General features: G+C 48.2%; 1 protein-coding gene across 1 annotated transcript; it reads left to right on the top strand.

Annotated features, from left to right (window-relative positions):
- Positions 1 to 2,632: 2,632 nt before the first annotated feature.
- PAQR4 (progestin and adipoQ receptor family member 4) lies at positions 2,633 to 25,483 on the top strand. Its single transcript, XM_083409320.1, has 3 exons — positions 2,633 to 3,087; positions 20,792 to 21,010; positions 22,056 to 25,483. Exons 1-3 carry the CDS (start codon positions 2,922 to 2,924, stop codon positions 22,487 to 22,489), a joined length of 819 nt encoding a protein of 272 aa, XP_083265446.1. The 5' UTR covers positions 2,633 to 2,921; the 3' UTR covers positions 22,490 to 25,483.
- The last annotated feature ends 1,734 nt before the right edge of the window (positions 25,484 to 27,217 follow it).

Here is a 27,217-nt window from a genome sequence, read left to right as displayed (position 1 = left end):
CCTTGCTGACCGCTGCCTCACTGTTTGTTAGACGATTGCTAGTTAGGTGGTTTTACTTGCAAAGCCAATCCTGGTAAGGATCAGGCCTGTGGAGCCCAAAAGTTTCCACTCTCACCACCCTGAAGTGAACCCTCCTCCTCCAACCTGCCCCCTCCAAATCCCCTCACATGTTTCTTTTGCCAGCGCTAAACTAAATTCTGGGGCAACAACTTTTATGTTTTGTTTTTAGCTCTTGGGCCCATATGTGAAACAATACAAAGAGGGTGCTCTGAGCATGTGTGAATTTCCCACAATAATAATTTTCCCACAATAATTTTTAATGACAGCTTGCAGGCCCAGCCACCCTACATGAGGCATGAGTGTAACCCAAGCAACTGCCCAAAGGTACTGGGTGTTGGTGCTGGGCCTGACTAGCCGTCACCGGCCACACAGACTTCCTGCTTTCACAAGTAAGGGTTTCCAAGAACACAGGTGTAATTTCTAGATTGAGACTGTTCCTCTGAACAGTGCCTTTTTTTAGAAATGCTCACAACCTAACCTACGTTTAAAAATGTGTTTTCCCTCATGTTTGTTCTGAAGTTTTAATGAACAGGCCCAAATCAGGTATGAGTTCAAAAGCTTGACTACAATCCAACAGTGGTTTTGGATTTACAACATGCCATACCTGGCCAAAAAAAGCAAAACAGCCGTAAATAAAATGAACATCCAATCACATTGAGCACCCAAACTCATTTAATATGAATTATTCCCATTCATATTAAATAATAATTCCAAATTGAAATGCAGTGAGTGGAAGATTCATGTTTAATTTGTATGCAAATTTGAGGAAAGTCAGAATTAGATGTGGGCCAAGGTTGTGAGTTTACATATTTAATTAAATACATATTCAAATGTATTAAGCTGAGTTTTGCATTTCAAAACAAAACAAAAGGAATTACAGCTGCAATCTTATACACACTGCCTTGGAAGGAACTGTCTCTCAGCATAACCTACCTCACAGGGTTGTTGTGAAGATGAAATGGAGAGAAGTGCCTGCTTGAGGTCCTTGGAGGAAAGGTAGGATACAAATGTAAAAATAAAAGAAGTCCCACTGAACTTTTGATTAATCATGCATAGGGTTGTGCTGTAACTCCCTTCCCCTCATACTTTTCCGTACAGTGGTACCTCGGGTTAAGTACTTAATTCATTCCGAAGGTCCGTACTTAACCTGAAACTGTTCTTAACCTGAAGCACCACTTTAGCTAATGGGGCCTCCTGCTGCCATCGTGTGATTTCTGTTCTCATCCTGAAGCAAAGTTCTTAACCTGAAACACTATTTCTGGGTTAGCGAAGTCCGTAACCTGAAGCCTATGTAACCTGAAGCGTATGTAACCCGAGGTACCACTGTATTGTATAATGTTAATTGTCTTCCATGTTGGAGAGGGAAACTTTGTTACCCTCCACCTGCCAGTAGCACCTGAGAAAGGGAGACTCCAAACGCAGTTAGATTAATGAGGCAATCCTGAGAGAGTAATTAATAAATGATTGTAATTCATGTCTGTTCCACTAGCTTTCCTTATGTTCTGCCTGGGCAGGATGAGTTTAATGCATTAATCTGGAATGTGCAAGTAGTCTGAGATGAACATGACAATAACGTACCCAAATTATTACTAATCAAGAGGTAAAAGGAAAGCTGTATCCTACGTTGTGCAAATATTGTTACAGCGTTCCCACCCCTCCGCCAGCCTTTCCTCCCAGTTACTTATTGCTTTAATAAAGAGGAGAATCACCCGCGTGAGTTATATTTCTATTAATAAAACTGCTGTGTAGCTTAGTGGCTGCCAGCCCGCAGACTGAACTATGAACCTGGCAGTCTCTCAATCAAACCTCACTCCTGCGAGACGCCCCCCTCGCGGTTATAGGCAAACCGCTCTCTCAGCCTCAGTCCCGCTTCTGTAATATGGGGATAACGCTGGACTTCCATACAAGGTTGTTGCAAGGATGACTGGATCACGTTATGTCTCTGAAAGCCAAAAACTCACAAGGCGCTATAAATGCGTAGGAAATCACTGCATTATGAAACACATGCAAATACTTATAATAATACAAGATCTCCTTGCACAAACAACGCTATTGCAATAGCGCTTTGGGGATTACTTTAAAAAAAATATATCAAAGAGGTGTCCTATTATGTGACGGGCCACCACGCAGTTTAGGGGCGTGAGTTTCTAGGATTTAGGAATTAATTTCATAACCGCGTCAAACCTATACACCCTCCTGCCTTTCGGGGGCGTCTTTTGTCTGCTTTGGGGTTTACAATTGGGCCTATCTTCCGCGCGTCCAATCACGGACATCGCTGACAAGCCACTGGGGGCGTGTCTCAATGGGTTATGCAAATAATCGAATTTCAAGGACTCGGGACGCCCTATTAACACCCACCGCAGGGAGGGCGGGGCGTCCGTTATGCTAATAATGGAACGACAGTTCTTAGTCAAGCTCGGGCGGTTGGTAGGCCCCGGAGAGGAAGGGCGTGGCTTGCATATATTGTCATTTTTATGCAGAGTGCAGAACCCTGATCCGGGCAGCCATGTGCGAGCCACAGCGACTGCGGTGCAGAGATTATGCAAATGAGCGGCGGGATCGTGGGCGGGGCTTGCGCGGAAGCCTTGCAGATAGGGGGACCGGCCCGGCGTGAGAAAAGGCGGCAGGGGAGGAGGAGGGGAGCAGTGGTACCCGCATGTATTATGTTAATGAGGGCGGTGGGCGGGGCCGGATTGTGAGCTCAGCCCGAGGAGGGGAGCGAAGCGAGGGGGAAGCCCAAGGAGGAGCTGCTCGTTGCAGCGGCAGCATCAGCAACGGCAGCAGCAGGAGGAAGGAGGAGGAAGAGGAGGAAGAGGATGCAGAGCCCGGCCAGCAGCTGACCCCGGGGGGGGAGCCCGGCCATGGCCTTCCTGGGGGGGCCCCGGCTCCTGGACTGGGCCAGCTCCCCCCCTCACCTGCAGTTCAACCGCTTCGTGCTGACGGGCTACCGGCCGATCAGCACCGGGTCCGGCTGCCTCCGCAGCCTCTTCTACCTGCACAACGAATTGGGCAACATCTACACCCATGGTGAGTCCCCGCAGCCTTCCCTGCCTTGCTCCCCGCAGCCCGTGTCTAACACCGGCCTCTCCATCACCCCAACCCCGCCGCCGTCGGCCGCGCTTTCTCCCGCCGGGCTCCGATGCCCTCCGATCTCCGTGCTTGCTCTCCTGCAGGGCCCTCCCCGCGATTGCACCGGCTGCCAGCCCTCCAGTCCTAGGCGTGCAGCGGACATCCAGAGGCACCTCTACCTCCGCCCTGCTGCCCAGAGCTCTTGTACCCTTCCTCTGGTCTGTTCCTGGTGCATTTCGGCATCCCTCGGCTGCTGCTGCTGCTGCTTCCGTTTTTCTTGCCCGGTCCCACAGCGTCGGCGTGGACCCTTTTCGCAGGGCCTGGCTCTCCCCCACCCGACGGAGTTTGAGAGCCGCGCGTCCCTTCTCATGCCTCTTCCCTCTCCCCCAGCCGCCAATCTCTGTCCTCCAGTTCCATTGCGCCCTGATCCCCAGACAGACTGGCAGCATCCTGGCCGCCGGAGGGTCCATGGACAACCTCAGTGTCACGCACACGACAGCCCCACTGCAACCTAGCTAGCTCTCCGTGGGCAATTTAGATGCCTGTCCCCACGCTCTGCATATTTTTTCTCCCCCTCCTCCCCCAACCCCGGCTTTCGTGCCCCCTCGGATGTCAGTGCTCATTCATTTTGCTTTCCTTGTCCGTTTCCAACGAGCCACCCCTTCAAATGGTGAATAATTAAAAGTTTATTTTTCTGGGCTTAGGTGACTGTTTGCCGGAGTCGGAGCAAAGTTGCTGAGCTAACATTGGCCACGGGAGTTTCACTTCGCTTATTAGCTGTGTGCCCTGTTTCCTGGTAGGGTTTCTATGGCAGCCTTAACTTTGTATTATCCTGTGTGGGTTTGTGGGAAAGCAGCTGACTTCCTGCGAAAGAGAGGCTTAGCTGCGGAGGGCATGTTTTGCATGCCGAAAAGCCAAGTTCAGTCTTGGATGCCTCCAGATTGAAAGGATTATCTCAGGTGGTGGAGCAGGAATAGTCTGGGTTAGATGGACCCAAAGGTTTGCGAAAATCAAAGAGGGTTTTCAAGCGCCTTGTTGTTATGAGGCATGTTAGGTTGGAGCATCAAGGTCCCAGCTATGACTCCCTGTCACCCCTTCACTCATTCAGCTTTGTGGTGTTGTTGTTGTTGTCTGACTTATGGCAATGGGGGATGGAATGTTTTAGAACTCTCCGCCCGCTTCCCATTCATTGCAAAGCTGAGTTTGGGCAAAACACACAATGTGCTTTTGTCATTGGTTTCAATGAGGATTGTTCTGGACACAAGCACCTGTGGCTATGCTAGAGGAGGTTGAGCTGAAAAGCTCCATTCTGGGGTGTTTGGGCAGAAATTATAGGCTCATATTCACACAGCCATAAACCTTTCTGTATGGGGAGAGTAAGGGGAGGCAATGTGGCCTGTCAATACTTCTTCTATTCTGGAGGTTTCTTATTGCAAGAGTACAGTTGTGCAAACCACATCCACAAAAGCGACTAGCTCTTGCCTCATCTTTTCGTGTGCCCATTCCTCCTTGTAACATAGCAACATGAACAATTTGGTTGCATCTTCAGTACTTAGGGGATGGTTTGAAGTCTGCTACTGCTGCAAACCTGCTGAAACTAGGTGGACCTGAGTCTAGTCGGTGCCTGGATGGGAGGCTGCCTAGGAACGCTGGAAAACAGGAATGTAACATAAAAAGAGGTAAAACAACAACAGCAGATCAGGACAAGATAAATTCTGTATGTGAAAAAGTACCTTGCATGTAAGGCCTGGATACCTTGGGACCCACTGGTTTGTTACGCCTTCTGTTCTTGCTGCCCACCTGGGAATACAAAAAATGAGGATGTTGCTCAACACCTGGCAGACCACACCATCTGGCTGGTGGGCTGTGTTTGGCTTGGGGTGGTGGTGACAAATTGTAGCGATGGCCACCAACTTGGATGGCTTCAAAAGAGGATTAGACTAATTCATGGAGGATCAGGCTATCCTGGGCTACAAGCCGTAAGGGCTGTGCTCTTTTGCTATCAAAGGCAGTATCAGTTGCTGAGAATGACAAAAGGGGGGAGAGCGCTGTTGTGCTCAGGTTCTGTTTCCAGTTTCCTATAGGCATCTGGTTGGACACTGTGGGAGCAGGATAGATGAGCCATCGGCCTGATCCAGCAGGACTCTTCTTAAGTTCTTAAACTGAGCCAACCTGCTTTAGCCAGATGAAAGAGAAACAGTAAGCATGAATATATAGCATCCAGAACACTTCCTCGTTGCTCAGATTGCATGCAAAAGGCCTGTGGTTCAATAGCCAGCATCTCTAGGCTTCTTAGTGAATGCCCTTCCCTAGCTCTCCTATTGGAAGGGATGTCATAAATCAGCCTTCCTCTAATCTGTTGCCCTGCATATGTTTGCTCATATTGGCCCCAAGCAGAATGGACATTGTGCTCCAAAACATCTAGAGGGTACCCAGTTGGGAGAGGCTGTGATAAAAGTATGAAGAAGATAACTGCTGTCAGAGTTCAGTCCAGAGCTGTAACCACAAACGGCCCTTGAAACTTTTGAAATATTCTGCTCCCCATTCCTAAACAGCATGTATGTACTTTATTTATTTAAAATATTTCATTTCGGGGGAAAGGCTTCTAACCCTTTAACTTGTAGAGATATAACAAAAACCACGCAGGCAGGATTATATCCTTCTGCTCACTGAAAGTAATTGCATAAACCTATTGTGCAAGCATGTAGGTGGTTCTGCAATGCTTTCCTACCCCTTAGGCCACCTTATTGCAAATTTTCTCACCCAGAACCTGTTTTTATGCCACCTGTAGAACTTGGGAAAGTAATAATCATGTCATGTCCCAGGCCAGGTGTGTTGCTAGAACTTTAAAGGGCTTGGAGCAACAGGCCTGTGACAGAAACTTGCATGCCATTTATGAGACTCTTAATCTCAGAGTCGTGGGTGTTAGGTGAAAAATTCCTGCATCGCAAGGAATTTGACTTGATGATCCTCAAGGTCCCACCCAACTCTGCAGTTCTATGATTCTATGCAAATTGAGCCATGACTTCTAGAGGAACTGTGCCTTGCAATCATTTTTTAAAATAAGTGCTTTAAATTTACAGAAGGTAAGAAAGAAGGGAAGGGCTAGAAGATCTTGGGTCTGGTACAGAAAGACATGGGGCCTGCACCCCTGACCTCCTCCTAACAACACACCATCCCAGGTATGATCTGTGGGCATCTATTGCAGCCCCCTCAGCTACAGATAGTCTTTGAGCATTCAGAGCACTGAATGAATAGTGCCTGAGTGGATAGGTGGCTTCCTGGAAATCTCATGTACATCGTCTTTTGTGAACAAAAGGTGGGATATGAATATGAAATAAATAAGAGCAAGTACCGTAGCTTTTGACCACATGCAGAGTGCCCCGTCCCCCCCGGCACTGAGCTGCTGCAGCCATCCCCCCCATGATGAGTAACTAGGGTACAGTTTCCCAGCACCTCTTAAGAAGCGAATTGCTCTGCTCTCCCACTGCCCTGTACTGGGGGAATAAGGAAGAAAAATGCTCACACGGCCAGAGAAATGAATTTGCCTGGGTAATGAGAGCGGAGAGCAGGACCAGTTGGGCAATTGAGCAAGCCGCAGAGTTGAGGCTGCAGGATTTCCTCCTCCTCACTGTTCTCGTGAGCTCATGAAATAATCCAGTCTCCCCTGTAAGGGCAAACTGCCCTTTTACGAGCTCTCCTGCCCACAGGACCCCTTTCATGTGTCACAAGCAGAGGCTCAGCATATTGTGCAAGCTGTGCACTCTTACTCACCATGGATGAGGGAGGAAGCGGGCAGCAGCAAGCCCAAACGAAAGCATCTTTTGGGGAATGACTTCAGCCTGCCCCAGACAACTGGGTGGGGTAGGGTGGGGTCAGTTAACAAGCTGGATATTCTTGAAATGAATTCCCTGAGAACTCATGGAGGAATTCCCTGAGAACTCATAGAGGAAAGGCGTTTGCTTGGCTTCGGTGGCTGTTGACGTGTCCCACCTAAACACATTTCTTCCCTTATTGAATATCTAACAAAGAAGCAGAGAGTCCAACTCTCTGCCCCCAGCTCCTATCAGGCCCAGCCAACATGCCAGGGGTCAGGAATGAGGAGGTGTAGTCCTGTGAGCTCTGAAGGGCCAAGGTTTCTCTTCCTTGTCTAGGGCAGTGCTTTCTGAGTGTTCACATTTCTTCAGGGACACCCAAAGCTGCCTTGATTCATCTGTAGTCCATTATTGGGAACATGAGAAGAGCCTGCCAATGGCCCATCTAGTCCAGCATCCGATTCTCACAGTAGCCAACCAAGCGCCCCAGGGAAGCTTGCAAGCAAGACATGAGAATAACAGCACTCTCCTGTCTTGTAATTCCCTGCAAATGGTATTCAGAAGAATTCCCTGCCTTCAACAGTGGAGGTAGAACATAGCCGTTGTGGCTGGTTCTATTGATAGCTTTGTTGTTTTAACTATGCGCTGCAGGAAGTACAGTAGTACCTCGGGTTAAGTACGTAATTCATTCTGGAGGTCCGTTCTTAACCTGAAACTGTTCTTAACCTGAAGCACCACTTTAGCTAATGGGGCCTCCCGCCGCCGCCGGGCCGCCAGAGCACGATTTCTGTTCTCATCCTGAAGCAAAGTTCTTAACCTGAAGCACTATTTCTGGGTTAGCGGAGTCTGTAACCTGAAGCGTATGTAACCTGAAGAGTATGTAACCCGAGGTACCACTGTACTTTCTTTCGTCTGTCCTGAATCTTTCAGCATTCAGCTTCATTGAATGTCCACGAGATCTAGTGTTATATGAGAGGGAGAAAAACTTCTCTCCATCCACTTTCTCCATTCCATGCATAATAGTACACATTTCTGTCCTATCACCTCTTCCTCACTTTTTCTCTAAACTAAAAAGTCCCCAATGCTGCAACCTTTGCTGCACAGGAATGTTGCTCCATCCCTTTGATCATTTCACTTGCCATTTTCTGAAACTTTCCCAACTCTGCAATATCCTTTCTGAGCTGAGGTGGCCAGACGTCTGCACAGTATTCCAAATACAGTCACACCGTAGACCTGTATCACAGCATTAGGGTATCAGCAGTTTTATTTGCAATTCCTTTCCTAACGATCCTTAGCATGAAATTTGCTTTTTTCACCGTTGCCGCACACTGGATCAACGTCTTCAGCAAGCTATCCACTATGATCCCAAGGTCACGTTCCTGGTCAGTCACCCCAAGTTCAGACCCCATAAGCAAATATGTGAAATTTAATATTTTTTGCCCCAACACGCATCACTTTACACTTGTTTACATTGAGTTGCATTTGCCTTTTAACTGCTTGTTCACTCAGTTTGGAGAGGTTCTTTTGGAACGTTTCACAATCTTTTTGTTTTAATGACCCTGAACAGTACTATCAGCAAATTTCACCACCTCACTGCTTACCCCTGTGTGTGTGTGTGTGTGTGTGGGCGTGTTTGTGTTGTGTTGTGTCTTCTGGTGAAGATCTGTTTTTTTAAAAGTGGGCAAATCTCATTGTGCTACAGTAAGCACTGTTTTGCCCACATGCTCTCCAGTGTTTATTTGCAACCATATGGGCTGGATTGCTCCTCTTTCCTCCCCACCCCTTTTCTTTTTTTGTGAAGGCTGGGATTCTCGGAATAGTCCTCATGTTGCATTCTGCACATTCCCCCCTGCATTCCTGCAGAATTGTGGTACAATACACACACAGCCCCCCCCCAAGGTGATTTCCTGTTCAAATATCTGACTTTTTAAGTCTTTGCTCCTACACACATGTTGTGGCAGGAGCCTGACTTGAGGAAGGAAATTGTTCTCCAACTGCCAGTGTCAAATGAGGGCAAAGAGCAACGTGGAGCAATTATGGGTGTGCTGAAGCGTTGAAGGGCACTTCTAGGGGACCAATAAAGCTGTTTGCTATCTTTGACATATAGCTAACAGGCTTCAAAGGTTAGAATAAAGTAGCCTGAGCCACGTCATTTTGAGATTTGACGCACCTGATGGGGTGTGGGTGTTTAATGGATCAATATCCTAAAGAAAGACTGAATTTGTGGCTTCCTTCCTTGGTGTTAGAAGGGAGTAGGTCCCTGGCTAAGAGAATTAGGTTTCAAATTCCTACTCTAAAGGAATTGTTGTTTTCTCTCTCAAGGCAATCCCTCTATGTCTGCCATGAAATCCTTGCATGCTGCAAAGGATTCTGGGATGTGTGAGGCCTGTTTTTGTGTGAGGCCAGGTCTATTTTAAGCTGAGCATACTTGTACATATCCAACCCTCTCCCATGGCTGTTTCTCTGAATGGGACCAAATGGTGGGCAGGTGGTCTTTTGAGGATCTTGTCAACTGTTTCCCATCTTTCTCCTCAAGGAATTATGGGAAATAGTTTGGGGAAGCTGCCCTGGGATTTCCGTGTGTTGTATGCATATGAGCCAGGGCTATTTTGCCCAAAACGACGACGGTTGTAGGCGTTTTCTTAGAAGAAGCCAAGAGGGCCATGAAAGTTGTTTTGTTTCTGTTCCGCTGAGGCAAGTGGAACTTTTGTATATGTGTAAACTTGCTTATACCAGCTTCCCAGGGGAATTGCCTCGCGGATACCATGCTGTTGGTTTGGCAGCATCGTCAGGGTGGGGAATCTCCAGGGAGCGGCATGTACCAGCACCTGGGATCTGCTTGGCAGCATCGGTGCCCATGGCCGGCTTCCAATAAATCGCAGGGAACAAATCAGGCAGGGAGTAGGAACATAAGTACTTCTTCACTAGATGAGGCCAAAGGTTGAACTCGTCCAACACTGTGTTATCAACAGCCTTGGGGAGGCTCAAAAACAGCACATGAAAATGATGGCAGCCATGATTGATCTGGGTTTTTTGGGAGGGGTAAACTCTACCTGCATATGGAGGTTCAGTTCAGTTTCTATTGATTTGTTGGGTCTACAGCTTGAGGGCAGAGTCTTCTGTTCAAAATATCCCAGGTTCAATGCCTAGTGAAAGGATAGCTGAAGTATAGCTCAGTCAGTAGAGCATGAGACTTTTAATTTCAAAGGCATGGGTTCGAATCCCACTGAGACTCTTAATTTCAAAGGCATGGGTTCGAGCCAGTGTGGTATAGTGGTTAAGAGCGGTAGTCTCGTAATCTGGGGAACCGGGTTCGCGTCTCCGCTCCTCCACATGCAGCTGCTGGGTGACCTTGAGCCAGTCACACGTCTTTGAAGTCTCTCAGCCCCACTCACCTCACAGAGTGTTTGTTGTGGGGGAGGAAGGGAAAGGAGAATGTTAGCCGCTTTGAGACTCCTTAAAAGGGAGTGAAAGGTGGGATATCAAATCCAAACTCTTCTTTTTCTTCTTTGGGCAAATGATTTCTGCATTGCGGAGGTTTGGACTAGATGACCCTTGTGGTCTCTTCCAGCTCTAGGGTTCTATGAAAGAACTCAAGTTTTTGGAAAGCCACTGCCTGTTAAGAGTAAAACCATATTGTTCTGGAATCTAGATAAACCAGTAGCCTGACGGTGTAAGCCAGCCTCATATGTCTGTGAGAGGCTCAGGGCCCACCCTGTCATTAGAGTGTGACTATAGCCTATTGCCCATATACTTATGTGGTGGCTGATTCTCCCTCGCCCCTGGCCATTCACACCACATCTGCCTCAGATATTTAAAGCACTATCATTCCACTTGAAACAGCCTGAGACCTGTTAGGATATCCCTATTCCCTTCACAGAGCTGCAATTCCCAGAGTTCCTCAGGAAGAAGGGTGGACTGTCAAATCACTCTGGGAACTGGGAGCATTGTGAGGGGAATTGGGGGTCTCCAACAACTCTCGGCACCCTTAATAAACTAGAGTTCTCAGAATTGCTTTGGGGAAGCCATGACTGTGGCATGTTGGTGCTTCAGATTTCTGGTGCAGATGTGTGGCCTCCTTCTTTCGGAAAACGGAGCTGCGTATGGGCATGGCCTGTCATTCACCCCTAAAAAAGCCTGGTGCTCTCAGGTGCAGTAGAGGGTGTTATCCCGTCCCCAGTGTTGAAGCAAGAGGTGACTGCTGCTCATATCGGCTTCTGTCTATAGTGGGAGGGATGCCCCATTGTGTCCTTTGCCTCAGGCAGCCCAAAATCTTGCACGGGCAGAGAGAGCGTCTTTCTCTGGTTAATTCTTGCTCATTTTCTCTCCTCACGGAACCCAGGAGCCCTGCTGGGAATTACCTTTCCAGCCCTCTGGGGGCTAAGCAGCCGTTGATCCTGGCTAATCCAGCCAACGGAGATTGAGTCCCGCTCTGCTCTCCTGGCCCAACATTTAAGACCTGGGGGCAGGGAGCAGCTATGGAGTCATGGTTCCCAGGGGATTAGAAGGGCCTGCTTTTCAGCTGCCCTGGAAATAGTTTTTTTTAAAAAAAATATATCTATATATTCAATGCCCTCCTACTCTGAAGGACAAAGGGTGTTAGAATATGGTCCACAGGTGAGAAGAAGAGAATGGTGAGGGATAAAATCCAGGAATCTTGGCTTCTCTTGGCGTGGTCTGCCTGTCCATGAGGCGAGGCAGTCGCCTCAAGCGACAGATCCGGCCTCTGAGGAGAGTGCCGTCCGCTACTGGCAGGGAAAAACAGGCTCTGGTACTCTGTACCAGTAAATACTGCCACTCACAAAACCAAGCGATGTGTATGCGTATACAGTCCTCAGGATGCCATACACGGCCTTCTCTTTGCCCACAATAAGCTTCCTGGCTGAGTCGGGATTTGAACCCAGATCTTCCCCATCCTACTTCAACACCTGATAACTACCTACCTGCTAGCACGTTTGCAAATCTTAAGCAGGGACTGGTATGTTTTCAAACGGGATGGGGGAGACTGTGTGTTGAGCTTCCTGCATTGCAGGGGGTTGGACTAGATGGCCCTCGGGATCTCCCTCCCAGGGCTACAATTCTATGACTCTACCTACACCTTGCTGGCTCTTGACAGGTGCATGGAAAACAGAGACCTGGAGAGGAACGGCAGTTTGTCTGGGGCGGGTGGTGGTGGTGCAGAAATACAGGTCGGCGTTTTGATAAATGGATGAGTGGGATTTAAGGTTAGCTCTACTGGCTTGTGGGCATAGATGCTGTGCAGAGAGTGAGGGGACCGGAAGGGCCCTGGAGATATTGTAGTGGATCCAGCAGGAAAGGTGGTGTTGCAGCGGGCTGGGAATCTGGGAGGTTTTTGTATTGCTGAGAGGATGTGGCGGGCAGTACCCACACTCTTCTGGGAGGGAGGCAGCTGTGTGGGTAATGTGAGCTGTTCCGGATTCTCTTGACCTCAGTGACATTGTGCAGCCAAGAGGTAGGATGAGGACACTGGGCAGAATTTCGCCCACCCCTAAATGCTACCCCCTGCATTTGGCCGAAAGTAAGACTGGGCTTAACACACACCCCTTTTGGCTCGCAGGATGTCATTCAAATAGCGTGAGAGACTCAATACCTGCTCTGGCTACTAATCCTTTTTATAAAGGGATCCCGGTCTTTTTCTTCTTCAGCGTGTGTCACTTAGTGAGTTGAGCGAAGCTTTCCCTTCCCTTTCTCAGATGGGGGAACTGAGGCTGCCGTTTCAGCCAGGACCACACAAGGCGGATTGGTTTCATATTTTTTTAAAGAGAAGGGTTTTCGTCCCCCACTTCCCGTTGTTTGCATCCTCGAGATAACTTACAATTTAAATGGTATCAAGTGTCGGCAGTAAAACAAATTGAATAAGCAACCTGACAAATTAAATTTTATAGTCTAAAAGCAAATAAAGATGTAGACAGTGGCTAGGAGAATATTAATTGCTGTTTGAAGGCTCATGAAAAACAGGACTGATTTAGCCTGGATTCTTGTCTGAAAGATGACGGTGCCAGGCAAATGTGGTTGGGTGTGTGTGTGGTGTATATCACCTGCCTAATCTCCGAAGGTGAAGACACCCACAGAAGCACCTTGCAACTGCCTTTCTGGCTCAAGCCAAAATTCACCTTATCCAGCTTACCTGTGCAACAGGGGCCAAGCCAGATGTTACTAGAAATATCTCAAAGTAGGTCACGGAGATGGGCATCCTTTGTTGTTTGGCCCCAGTATCTGTTAATGGGTGGTATACTCCTGAACATGGAGGTTCAATTTTTTTTAACCAATTCCCTCTATTTCTTGTGTTCAGAAGTGAGTGCTTATATAGCCAAAATGGCGCCACATACAAATAAGAGGGAGGAGGTGACAAGTTCAAGATAACCCAAGGTTTACAGAAATACCCCCCCCCAAATAAAGCCTTCATGAGAGAAAAGTGAGGGAAGATTCCCCACCCCCCAAATAGCCCAGTGAGGACTGAGCATTCTCACTGGCCAGAGAATGCTGACTGACCGTCATGTGGGAGAGCAAATGGAAAAATGGGTGGGAAGAGGGAATAAATGGAGCTTCACAGAGGGCAAGGCTGGCTCAGTTAACAGAGCACTCCACACTGCAACGTTTTGTTGCAGGGCCTGCTGGTTGGGTTTAAACACCATTGATGGGCAAATCTGCTATGGATTTGTTGGCTCAAATCCATTAAAAAAAACCACAACTGCTGGTAAATGAGTGGACTTTGCTGCATTTTGTAGAAATACATGTTGTTTGCACCTTATGGCTGTGGGGGGGGGGGGGCACACATCCTCGCCCTTCAGCTCTTTAGTGCTATGGCCAAGGACCAACCCTGGCACTAAGAGACGATAGTGCCGCTTCCTTATGCCATGGGCCTCTTTCTTTTCCTACAGAGACAGCCTTGAGCCTCCCACTTTCTATCCGTCTTCAGGAACTGTATTTATTTAGCTCCTTCCAGGTAGTTAATTATGATCCAATTATAGGCTCAGTGTTTTTTTCCTCTTCCCCGCCCCTTCCATCCTGCCAGGGGGTCCAACGTCATGCATCCTCCCACCCACCCACCCCATACAAGCTCCAGGACGTATCGTGTCCCAGATGCTGAAATAGCAGTTCCTGGGATAAGTGGCTTACACTTGAGCAGCTGACCTCAGAGGTGGCAAGCAGAGCCCAGACTGAACTCTGGCAGTAGGTGGGCCTTTGAGGTTTAACACAAAAGCGTCAGAGCCTCATGTGCACCTGCATTTCTGCATACAGTACACACAAATCCTTCTTCCTGTCCCTTTCCTTCTCCTCTTGCCCACCCCTCCATTAAGGTCTGGAATAGCATCTACCTGGGTCTGGGACTCTTGTAAAAAAAAGGGGGGGGAACTGCATTGATTGGGCTGTATGAATAATAGCTGTAACAGGGCGGATTGGTTCAGCTCTCCGAAAAATGAGGTTACCCTTGATTAAGCCTCTGGAAATGACAGTGAAATGTAATAAAAGGCGAGAGAGTGAGAAGGGAACATCCCTGGCTCTGAGAATGGGTTTGTGTGTGTGTAGAGCCAGAATCGCACAACGTCAGCGCTTCACGGTGTATATTCCCCTGCCCCGAGTCTTTGGCTCAGACCGTGAAATCATGACTGTTTAATGTTACACAGTCCTGACGCTTCCGGGTCTGTTATCCGATCCCTAACATGTCCCTGGGGAGGAGAGCAAGGCCGGGATTGTGCTTCTGTGACAGGTCTGTAGCAGCGATTGCAGAAACTGAGAACAGGAAAGGCAGAGCTGGGTGTGCAGGGGTGGGGAAATGAGAATAAACTTGGATGTCCCCGATGCTGGTCCTAGGGCCTGGAGACAAGGACAGAGAGTAAGAATATTTCAGGTGTTACTTGCTTTATTCATGTGGGAAAACAACAAAGCTGCCCCCCTCCCCTCCACCGTGTCCCTATCTTTATTTTTTGAAGTGTGGCCTGGAGTCTGCTTTGGGCAACCAATACAAGCATCTGCCCTGAAGCAAGATATCCTCTGGGAAGTTTGCCAAATCTTGCTGCAAGGCTCCTGGCACTTCAGTGGCAGAGTTCAATGGCCGAGCCTTGATAACTCTGCAGGGGACAGTTGTCAGGATTTTGTGTACGTGTGCGCTGGGGGGAAAAACAAAGCACTAAATGTTGTGCCGAGGATGGCTGAATTCTGCAAACGGTGTTAAGTGAATTTGTGTGAATCTTGCAAAACCTTTTTCTCCTGCCAATCATGAGGAGACACACAAGTCCTCCTCCCCTTCTCCAAACTCTGGCTTCTGAGATCTTGCTATCATTTCTATGAAGACCCTCAGGTCGGTATGTGCTTATCACATTTCCTTCCCTGTCGTCCCGCTGGAAGGAATTCAGGGGCAGAATAGATGGGAGTATTCATTTTTCTTATTGCTGTTCGTTGTATTTATACCCTAACCTTTCCATTAAAATGTCAAAGACCGCTAACAACAATAACATTTACGATAGAAATAAAATAACAAATCTGCAGAATAAATAAACAGAATCAGAATCAGAATTTATTATTTATACCCCGCCCATCTGGCTGAGTTTCCCCAGCCACTCTGGGCGGCTCCCAATCAAGTGTTAAAAACAATACAGCATTAAATATTAAAAACTTCCCTAAACAGGGCTGCCTTCAGATGTCTTTTAAAGATAGGATAGCTGCTTAAAAGATCACAACAACCTTATGAGGTAGGCATAGGTGATAGAGAGGGATTATCTAAGATTTCTGTTATGTACTGAGTTGAATAGGATCCAAACTGCAGCAGTCTGATTGGTTTTTTCTAGCACAGCACAGCACCCCCAGTTCAACGACTGGCCGGAGCCCCGCTGAGCTATTAATGGGTCGGCGCCTTGCAATCAGATTGGACCGCCTTCACCCTGATAGAGCTCAGGATGAGGTAGTGGTGGGGGAAGGCAGGAACCCCCCGACCTTCGAGGCCCAGGACCCAGTGTACGCAAAGAATTTTGGGGCAGGCCCAGCATGGGTACCCGCCACAGTCACCAGGGTCACTGGCCCCGTGTCGTACGAGGTGCTAATGGATGGGGGGGCAATGCTGGCACCGCCACTGCGACCAGATACGGCGACGATTCCCGGGAGAAAACCAGGAGGAGGACAGGTCAGAGGAGTCCCAAGGGAACAGTGGGGCAGTGAGGCCCATAGAGCAGGAGGGGCCAGCAGGAGAGGCAGAATCAGTAAATACAGAGAGGACCCGCGAAGCCGAAAGGACACCGGAACCGGAACCAGAACCACGACTGAGCGAGCCGTTTGCGCCAGACCAAACAGCCCCATCACAGCCAGCATCCTTGGAACACGAGCAAGAACCTGAACCCTGGACCAGGGAACACCCTAGGCCGCGATGCACATGTAGGCCGCCGGCGTACCTTGAGGACTATGAATGCGACCTCCCGGGCAGGACTGAAACTTAGAGGGGAGGGGTGCTATGTACTGAGTTGAATAGGATCCAAACTGCAGTAGTCTGATTAGTCCTAGAACAATAGGATCCAGAATGCAGCAGTCTGATTGGTCCTAGAACAATGCAGCATTATGATTGGTTGGCAGGAACTACCCAATCATGCTCCAGATAGAAGTGAATCCACAACCTGATTGGCTTACAGTAGAATTCCGGAATTAGCCAATCATGTGCAGCCCATTGTGTAAATAATGTATATAAAGCAGATACTTTGAGGGGACTTTCATTCATTCCTCCTCACCACTATGAGCTGAATAAAGAGCATGAAATCACTTTGCGACTCTGAGTATATTTCAATTTCTTTCTGTGCTTTGTGGCCGACCAGGAAACCTTTCAGGAGCTTCAGTAGTCACTGCATTACACTTTCAGTCTTGAGGGTTAGAAACTATTTTTTTTTTTTAAAAGCAGCTGGGAGTTCTTAGCTTGCTGAATTCTGTACCCAAACCCGTTTGGTACCGTAGTTTGTGAGAGCCACCTGACCTTGACAATTATCCCCCTACTCCATTTCATACCTTTGTTTGCCGCCGCCGCCCGTTTTTTGCGTAGAAAACAGCCAATTGGCAAAGAGAGGATTGTGTTTCCCGTTTTGTTCCTGTGTGTGTGGATTTTGGAGCAAACCTGAGACTGTTCCCTTCCTCAGGGCTTGGAGAGAGTGGTTCTCCTCTGCCACCTTGCCTCTTGGGGTGTGTGCGGCAGAACAGCCTCTGCCTCTTCAGGTGGCACTGTGAGTTGAAATGTACCTTCCCAGCCCCCGGGTGCCAAGTTGCTGCGTGGCTTTTTTAAATGGCCTGGCTGTATTTTGGAGGCATTTTGCAGTTGTGCAGCTGGCGCGTGGGTACCACAATCCCCGCCGTCAGCAAAATGCAGGCTTCCAAGTTATTTGCTGACACGGCCCTCCCCGTCGTCCTTGGGACCGTCGTCCCGTCAGGTGGGGATGCTAGGAGCCGTCGGGGGTGGGGGTAGAAAACAGCCTGGCTATTTACCAAAACGCTGGCTTTGGAGTGGTGGTGGGCAGGTGCGCTTGGCTCATGCCCTGTGGCGGCCATTGCTCTGTAGCCCAAAAGCTTAGATTAAATCCTCATAGTCTCTGCTGTGCGAGAGATGAAAGTCATCCTAGCTCATCTTGACTTTGGCTAGATCACAGCCGTAGAGCCACGTGCAATGCAATCCCCACATCTCCAGGTAAGGATGGGAGCAACCTCTGCCCAGAGCCTAGAGAGGTACTGCCAGTCAGTGTAGGTGATACTGACTTAGACAGACTAATGGCCTGACTCTGTATAAGGAAGCTTCCTATGTTTTTGAGGTTATAACCTTGCCCCCAGCTGCCTAACCAGTTTGCCAATTTTATTTAGAACCCACTTTCTCAAGGTAGCACATATGGTTCTTCCGCACCCTCTGTTTTTATCTTCGCAACAACCCTGCGAGGTAGTTAAGGTAGAAGCACTGATGCAAGGTCACCGAGTGGGGATTTGAACCCTGGGCTCCTGGGTCCTAGTCAATCACCCTAACCACTGCACTACCAACAACACGGGGAGCCAATGGGTTTACTCATTGTGTTGCCATGGACCACCCTCTTGCCGTAGTTTGGGGAAACAGCTGTTGTTAGTATACCATTCAAGAAAATCTGACTCGGACTTGGGAGACCTGACTTCAAATGCTCCCTGCCCTCCCCAGCCATGAAATCTGCCGGGTGACCTTGGGCCCAGTCACATACTCTCCAGGGTAGTTGTGGCAGGAGTAGGAGAGAACCATGTAGCGGCATAGCGCCCCCTAGCCAGGAGCCTAGGCCCCAGATGTCTGAGTACAGAGGAGTGGTGGGAGGCCCCAGCTGGGGAACCCCCAGGGGAAGAAGGTTCAGAGCCAGAGGACTGGTGGGATGACGATGAGTGGTCAGAGGGAGAAGCGAGAGCAGGCTGGGAGGAGGAGGTGTCAGAAGCTGAAGTGGTAACAGGGTTTAGTGAGTTGGAAGAGGCAGTGGCAGAGTGCAGTCCAGAATCAGAAACAGAAGCAGAGGCTGGACAGGAAGGGGCCAAGAGGCAGAGGTGAGTCAGGCTGGTGAAGAAGCCAGGGGGTCTCCCCCTCCTGCTGTGGCAAGCTCCCATCCCCCTGGTCTCCCAGAACCAGAAGAGGTATGAAGAGAGCAGAGCAAAGGCAGGCACACGGCTGAGTCTCAGATTGCTTGGGAAGCACCTGGGACTTAGGGAACTGTGGGAACTGCCTCATAGGGGCAAGATCTACTAGGACAAGTTGTCAACCTTGTTTTCTTGAATAAAGAATTAACTTCACTGATGCCATGTGATTTATGGCTCACCTGGCACCTGCTCCTGATACCATCTGTGGCATCTCCACTGGAATTTTTTGAAATAGTTATTATTTATTTAAAAGGAAAGGGTAAAGTCTGCAAAAGGGCTGTGCTTGAGAACTTGGAGACCAGCTATCAGTGAGAACAGGCAATACTAGACTAGATAAGGCAGCTTCATTATGTCCCACTTCCGCCTCACCACTACTCATGTGAGTGCCTGAAAAACTCAGATTCTCTGTCCAGCGGCAGGCTGGCAAAAGGGATTCTCAGGCTTGGGAACTCGTGGTCTTTGATACCTTTGGAACTCTGCCTCCCATCATCCCTGGTCATTGGTCAACTTGGCTGGGGGTGATGGGAGTCATGGGTGTAGCCAGGACTTTTGCAGGGCGGGGGAAAGAATCCCTTTTTATTCATTTGAGGGGGGCAGCTGCCCCTCCCTGTCCCCCCCTTGGCTATGCCCATGATGGGAGTTGAAGTCCAGCAGCAACACCTGGGCAGGGGGAACACACAGGTTCCCTTGCCCTGGCCCAAGCTTCCATGTTCACCAATTGCATAAAAGAGTAGGGCTGCATGAGTTTTGTATCCTGGAGCTTCATTGTGCAAATAAGAGGCACCAGTTGCATTTCTCTGTCCCTTGTATGTGTGAGAGAAGCAGATAATCTCGCATGGCGGGGGAGTGACCACTTGGGAATCTAACCCAAAGAATCCCGAGACAGAAGGTTGCTGAGAATTGTGGATCTGTGAGGCGTAAACTACCCTTCCCAGGATTCTCTGGGGGAAGTCATGTGTTCAAAATGTATGGTGTATATTCAGCCTAAGACTCGCCACTCCGCCTCAGTGTGTGTATCCCAAATTCCCGACTGAAGCAAACTGTTTTTCAGGCAGAAACTGAGAAGAGGTGCAGCTTTTCCTGGCAAGTGAGATTGCGGTAATGGGGTAACAAAGGGCACTGACCTGCCAGGAGGGAAGGAAAAAAGTTGGTAGCAGCAACTCTTCTCTCGCTAGCTGTGGGCTAGGTGGCAGGCCCCTTGGGGCCGGGGGCTGACTCAGTCTCCCTGGGAGATTCTCTTCTGTTTCTCCCCTGCCTCTCTCTAAAGGAGTATTTCTGGCCTCTTAATGAATGTTTATCATGTTCCTAATTGAGATCTGGCTTCGGGCAGCCTCAATTAGCACAGTAATTGGGTTCAGGGAGACCTAATCTGTTTGTGTAAAGCTGCAGCCTCTGGGGGAAATGGAGGGTGAGAGAGGGGAGAGTTGAGGCTCAGCGGGGATAAGGAAGAGTGAGGGTAGGGCAGGCTGGATCCACAGGTCAAGAATCTACCAGGCTGCTGCATTTTGGCGGTGGAGAGAAAAGAAATCCAGTCCGTGCCCCATTGGGAGGAACATGGCGTTGGCCTGCTCCCCACCCCCCCAGTTGTAATTATTGAGGAAGCTTTAGCTCATTAAAATGTTTTTCAATGCTGCAAAAGTTTCCATAGTACACATTGAACAGGTGATGCTTGGGGAAATTGCAGGCGCACACCATTCGCTTCAAACTTTTTTCACTGTCAGAAACAAAATTTCAGGGGGAGTGGGAAAGGGCTGTTGCTTTAATGTTTACACACAGAGCGAGAGCGCTTAATCCACGCTTCTGTACCTGGTAGAGGACTAGAACAGGTGGCCTTGAGGGTCTTATCAAAGATTCCTCAACGGAGCCATCGCTTTGCAAGAGGAGCATAGATAAACCATGTCAAAGGGTTTCATTGCTGAAGACGAGCAGGCTGCCCCTGCCCAAAAATGCTTTAATGGTGGCTTTCCCGATGCCGCTTTGATGCTCCACAATTTTTCTTCCAACTGTGTTCTGACGTGACAAATGGGATGGTAGGAGCAGAGGATGTGGGTTGGGAGGGGGAGAGAGACGCCAAGGGCCTGAGAACTGGAGAAGATACACCTGGTGCTAACTTTTAGAGTGGGGCACTCTGTGGGAAGAGTTGTGAAGATGGTGGGGTCCCCGGGCTGTCCCTGGTTGGAGATGGGATACTAGGCCAGCTCTCCTCTTCTCTCTTTCAGGTATCCCTCTGCTGGGGTGTCTCTTTGTGTTGCCCTTGACCATTCCGTGGACCCGACTCTCCGTCTCATGGCTAGGAATAGCGCACTACCTGGCTTGCGTCTTCCCACAGCTCGGCAGTGTGCTCTACCACCTCTTCATGAACCACGAGGGAGGCCCCGCTGTCTACCATACCTTGCTCACCCTTGATATGTGTGGGGTATGCATGGTCAACACGTTGGGTGAGTTAACAGTGCTCTCCTCCCTGGTTTACTGGGATGCGGGTAGCGACCGAACTCTGGCACAGAGGAGACATGAGAAGCTGGAAAGGAGAAGCCTACTTTTGATGGGGACAACGGCACATAGGTACTGACAGGTATCAGAGGGCGGATCCTAGAACAAGACAAAATTTGATGGCGACCCCCTAGATGTTGGGCCAATCTTTGCCCATGAGGCTCTTTTTCCCAAACCATAACCTGTCACCTGGGGGGTGGGAGTGTTGGGCCAAATTCTGTGTGGGCTGTGTACCTGTTCTGCCTGCCTGTCAGATTTGGCCAGCTAGGCAGATCCTGATAAGAGCCAAAAATGTTCTCTGTGGTGGATGATGTTTAGGAAGCTTAGACACCAGATCCGGCGATTGGTCCAGTTTAGCCCAGTACTGCCCAGGCTGAATGGTGGCAGGTCTTGGGTAGAGGCCCGTCACAGAGCCTACCTGACCCTTTTAACTGTAGATACCAGGGATAGAACTTGGGAAGCCTTACTTACCCCAAAATAGCCATAAAAATTGTTGTCTCTCAAAGTAGCTCGCATCAATAAATAATGTTTAAGAAGTTGGGGGGGGGGGGCGGAATCCAGGCTTACAAAGTAAAAAGACAAGACACACAGCAGAAGGGGAGTGGCAGAGGAGGGAGAGCACTTCCTGAATGCCTGAACAAAGTGCAGAGCAACAAAGCAAGTGCCTGGAAGGCAGGAGCGGGCTAGTGTGTGGGATGTGGGGCATGTAAATTCAATTAATAATGATGATAATAATAATAATGTGCTGTGAGCAGCCAAAGTTCATTTGGGAGTGGTAGAAATCTGGCAAGGGAGAGGACGTAGAATTCGGTTAGATGCAGAACTGAGGGGTCCTGGGGCTGTGCCTGAGAGTGTGGGGGCAGCAGCATGACCATCCTCCCAGTGGTGGAGGCTGGCCACACAAATGACAATTATAATTACCAGCTTCCCCCTCACCCCACCCTGTCCTTAACTTCCTGATGGGCGGACTGTGTTTCTCTCTCCCCCCTGCAGGTGCTCTCCCCATCATTTATTGCACGCTGGCCTGCACCCCGATTCCCCGCACGGCTGCCCTGCTGGCCTACACGGGCTTGTCGAGCTACGGCATTTTCTGCGCGGTGACTGCCAGCTCCAGCGTCCGGCGCCTGCGGGCTTTTGCCTGGCAAGCCCTCTTCCGCTTCTTCTTCTTCTACCTGCGATGGGTGGGACTGGGCACCGGCCACCCCTCCTCTCTGCGCTCATACCTCATCATGGACGGCTTGGCCTTTCTCGGGGGCGTCATCAACATCTCGCGGGTGCCTGAGCGCTGGAAGCCGGGCCGCTTTGACTACTGGTTCAACAGCCATCAGATAATGCACGTGCTGGTGGTGGTCAGCATCCTTTATCTCCACTGGGGAGTAGTGGCTGATCTGCAGTGGATTGGCAACCACGCCTGCCCCATGGAATGAATGACCGCATCATGTCCGGGTCCTACCCTTCCCATCGAAGAACCCCACAGATTTAAGACGTGGGGTAGGCCACAAGTTCCCGTCAATCAAAGTCTTTGACAAGGGCTGACAGACAAGGAAGGACGTTTTTTCTTTTCTTTTTTATACAACTCACTTAGAACAGGGTGGTGTTATTTTTTCGTTCTTGGGGTTATGGTTTTCCATTGCTTTGAGTATCTGTGGATAAACATACATAGGATCTGGAAACCTTGGGGTCTACGGCAATGGATTTCCATTGGTTGAGGTGCTTCTAGATTGTGGTGTTCAGCTGTTCTTCCAAATTGCCATCCAGGGTGGATGGCCTTGTAAACATTCTTGGGTTAAGAAGAATTCTAAATTGCTGACCTGTAGCCTTGTAACTTGTGAGAAGCTATTGATGGCGCTAGCAAAGGTTATCCGTACCCGAAGCCTCTTGCATCAATTCTTGCTGGCTGCAGGCTTTTCTGCATCAAAGCTACACTTCCTTAGCTTTGGTGGCAGTCAAGGAAGAACACCATTGTTTTGGACATCTTTTTCACCTGTTTTGAGGGTGACGTATGCACTGGGCGAATAGGAATTCAATGGAATACACTTGTTCTGAGTACAGCCTCTCTGCTTTATAGAGACGAGTTATTTAAATAGACTTTTTATCCAGGTATCTTTCAGACACCATGCAATACTTTTTTTTTTTTTAAGGGCTGGTTAGACACCTGGGTATTGAGGTCTGCAGCACTGAGTGTTGGTGAGGACCTTGAGGAAAGGAATGGGTGGGATACAGCTAGTTTATTATGGAAGATGCTCTGTATACATTCATTTGCTCTGAAATAACTTGAAGCACTGAACCAGCTTCCCCCCCCCCCCCACTCCTCTGGAGGGGTAATTAGCGGCCTTGAAACTAGATTGGGGGGAAGGAAGGTGTAGAGTCCAGATTTCCACTTCTGGTTCTTCTCACCAAATCTGGGTCTATGGCTGACTTGCAACATGCTTCAGCTTCCCCTTTCTCTCCGGGGGGAGGGATTTGGGGATCACCTTGCAATGTCTGTTTGCCTGCTGAACCCCAACTACTGCTTTCGTAGCTATACCTATTAGCCAGAGTGGGTACTTTCCAGAGCTTAGTTCAACATAAAATGGGAAAAGGTCTCTTTCTCCATTTCTTGATAGAGATGACTTGCAGCTGCCGCTAACCTAAGTCAGTTGCTGCTATCTGCTGACCCTGTCTTCCTGTTCACGGTTGGACAGAAGGCCACCTACCCATATTTCCAAATTCCAGTTCACTTCCTTCACGGGCAGCGGAATTAGTCCAGCTGGTCTACCTGGTCAGTTATGAAAAGAAGAAATAGCTACATCTTTAACTTAGGGCTGTGGTCAGCAACTAGATTTCTGAGTGGTCCATTTTGCAAGCATGGGGACAAAAGGCTGCACCCCTGTGGCCTTCTAGCAAACGCCGTGGCCATCTGTTTGGCCCAGGGACCTGAGCCATAATTTAGGTCACCCTTTTCCAGCTAGCTACCCTCCAGATGTTTTAGTCTGCAACACAAGTGCAACTGTGTGCTGGCTGTAGCTGATAGGATTTGTACTCCAAGATATATAGAGGCCAGCAGGCTGGGGAAGGCTGATCTAGGTACTCGGCCATTGCAACTGGGGGAAATAACTCAATCCACAGCAGTTTTTAAACTTGTTTCTTGATGTACTGGGCCCTTAGAAGACTCTTCCACATTTGGGCTCTAAATGATAAGGCGAATGGTTCTTCAGCTAGAGTTCATTCTAATTTTTATGGCAGAAGTTTTTAAGTCCCCATGTCTTTTGTTTGGCCTCAATGGAACACACCCAAACTAGTTCACGGAAATCAGCATCCCAATCCATGTTGGGTAGCCCTTATGAATAAAGAAATATTTTAATTATAAATTTAACAAATGTATTTACCTAGGTTACAATTGTGCCGCTTTTTAAAAAGCCACATATTAACAGAAGATGAGGTTTCTATATTTTCTATGCAGCAGACCACCTTAATCTGAATCTGAAATCTGTACTGTATAAGAGGCTGGATAGTGGAGCATGCCTGCAAATAGTTCAAACCTATTCTGATGATCCAGACTGATAGCTAGTTTTTCAGTGGAGGATACAAGTCCTTCTGGATTTCATTCTGATTTAGGGCCAAACAAGGTATGTTGATGTGTTTTTCTGTGAATGTGAGTGGGTAGAGAAATGAAAGCGTTAACTCTGGAACTTTCCCCATTTTGAAGGGGAGGCCCTGTGACTCTGAGCAGAAAAACAACCAAGAGACAGATTGTAAAGGAATCAGCATGCCCCCCCTACCTCTTCTGTTTCAACTTGCAGGTGCCTGAGGCAGATTGTGTGTGTTAGCTTTTTTTTTTAAGTCAGGGAAAGATAAATATGTGTCATATTGCTTTGAATCTCAGTCAACTTTAGAACAGATAACTCAGCTGCTGGAGGTGAGGTACAACTGACTGAGGATCTGAAATGACCACAAGTAGGGCAGATCTCATGGGGTGGGTGTGTGCACGTGGGTGTGTGTGTGTGCTCAGGGAGGGGCAGTGAGTTTGAGCCTTCTGTTTGTTGTGTGTCACATGTTGTTGTCTGCAAATGCAGAAAGATGATGTATCAGTGGTGTGACCCGGTCTTCATTATGGCTGAATTAAGCCTTCCACAGTGGGGTGGGAAGTGTCTTGTGTTTTTCTGCTCTCAACTGTTATGGGCTGGGGTTTCACTTGCTGCCAGCAGCCTAGTCTTGTCTCTTGCTATCTCAGGGTAGACGGACATGGTTAATGTTCGCAGCTTCTTTGGGCTGAAGCTACATATCATCTTAAAATATAAGAGCAAGGCACCAAAAAAATTTAAAAAATGCACTCCATGCAGGAGGGAGGGAAAGAAGGGAACTGTAGGTGCTTTATGGTCCAGAACCTCATTGGGCAGATGGCAGGTCTGGGCTTCTAATAAAGAGAGCTGTCTAAGGAAGACTCATCTTTTTCCTGGGCTGTCATAAGTGGTACTTATTCTTTCAAAGTGTTGCAAAAGGTTCCTGATGGTTGCAACCTCTTCCACTAGGATGTGTTTTCCCTGTAGGAAGAGATAATTCATCCAGGTTTCAATCCAGAAGCACCCTCCAGTTATCTTAGAGATGCTACACAGATGTTTATCTAGGTCCCGGAATACGGCTCTCCTGCTGACACGTCAGGCGTATTTTTCACGTAACATTAGAAGAGCTTTCATCTCCCAGTGCAGAAAAATGAAATTACAGTTTGACATCAAGTGATTAAATATATCAAAAGCAACAAAATTGTATACAGTCAATCATCTAACTACCCTTCAATATTTTAATCTCAATTGAACTTTAGTATGACTAACTAGTGTGAGATTGTTCCCTGCATTTGCTGTATGGTAGCCAATGGTTTGATTTCTTTATTCTGCTTAGACCACTTGCCTGCCACTTGACACACCAAGATCACACTTTTTTTAATAACGTTGAAAGTGGCTTGAGCCATTATTCAACATCCAGATACTTAGGCCTGGGTTGAAATTTAACACTCCCTTTCCTGCTATTATTTTATTTATTTTATTTTCTGCTACAGCACAGGAACCAAAACAGTCCGGACTGAATTAACTATGGTGCTTGAAGGTCGTTCTCACCTTATGGACTGTGGAATGGAGGTAGAACCATCTGTCCTGAGGTAAACCATATTATTCAAGAAGGTTGAACCTCTTTGCCTACATGAATTTAAGTACAGCAAGGAAGTAAGCCACATAAAATTAAGCAAGTCATTATGTATGTTTTTAGCACACACAAATTTTAAAATTAAACAAAATGCTTGCTACTCTAGCCTTTAAGAAAATGGAGTGGGGAATACATACAGCCCAATCTATGCATGCTTCCACCTAAGTATTGCCTGAGTTCAGTCAGTTTCACTCCCAGATACACAGGGCTGCAGTTTTTCACTTCAATCTAAAGGACAAGTAGAATAAGTTACACAAGCTTCTAGACATGTTTATTTTTTAAATCTAATTTGACTATCTTGGAGACAAGCTCCTTTCCTTATTTTAAAAATTCCCTCACCACCCCCACCCTGCTTAAGCTACTGCAGTAATACGTTACACTGCAAAATATGGAAGGCAATTGCGATGCAGATCCGGGGTTGCCAACATGGCAGGGCAGCCTTGAGAACTTCCCTTGGCATGTGTTAAGCCTCTGTGTGGCCCCTCACTGCCTCCATGATGAGGCAGCAAGGTAGGTTACATTATCTTGCCCGTCCACCCCCCTCAAAAAAGTACAGAGCTGAAAATAACAGACTGCCAGAAGGAGAAGACACACATACACAAGTTGTATCCAGCAAATCTTCTTGAAACTTAATTTTTTCAAAGGTCCACCACCAAATCCAGTGGTACCCTGGCACAAAAACATGGGAGCTGAGGCAAACATACAATTTAACAAGGAACAATCCCCTCAAAACCATGATCAAATCACAGGTCTCTCCTCTAAGTGCTTGGTTGGTTTTGTTGTCATCCTATTTACAAAAGCAATTTGAGGATTCCTGCCTTGGATCAATGTTCTTATGGTGCTGGCAGGCACTGGATCTGTGTGTTTTTACTCCTCTAAGCTTTAATTCAATATTGGTTTTTGCAGGGATCTGTTTTATTACTATTGGATCCAACTTTCACAGATGACTTTGAAAAGAATAGTTTTGGATGCTTTCT

Source organism: Podarcis tiliguerta (assembly GCF_965153285.1).
Source record: "Podarcis tiliguerta genome assembly, chromosome: 13".
Taxonomy (NCBI): domain Eukaryota; kingdom Metazoa; phylum Chordata; class Lepidosauria; order Squamata; family Lacertidae; genus Podarcis; species Podarcis tiliguerta.
This window is presented reverse-complemented; position numbering and strand designations above follow the sequence as displayed.

Bases quoted from the DNA above. Each gene is read 5' to 3' on its own strand.
- PAQR4 (XM_083409320.1), top strand. From the start codon at position 2,922: ATGGCCTTCCTGGGGGGGCCCCGGCTCCTGGACTGGGCCAGCTCCCCC. The intron at 3,088-20,791 runs GTGAGTCCCCGC...TCTCTCTTTCAG, and splicing joins GGGCAACATCTACACCCATG to GTATCCCTCTGCTGGGGTGT. The intron at 21,011-22,055 runs GTGAGTTAACAG...TCCCCCCTGCAG, and splicing joins ATGCATGGTCAACACGTTGG to GTGCTCTCCCCATCATTTAT.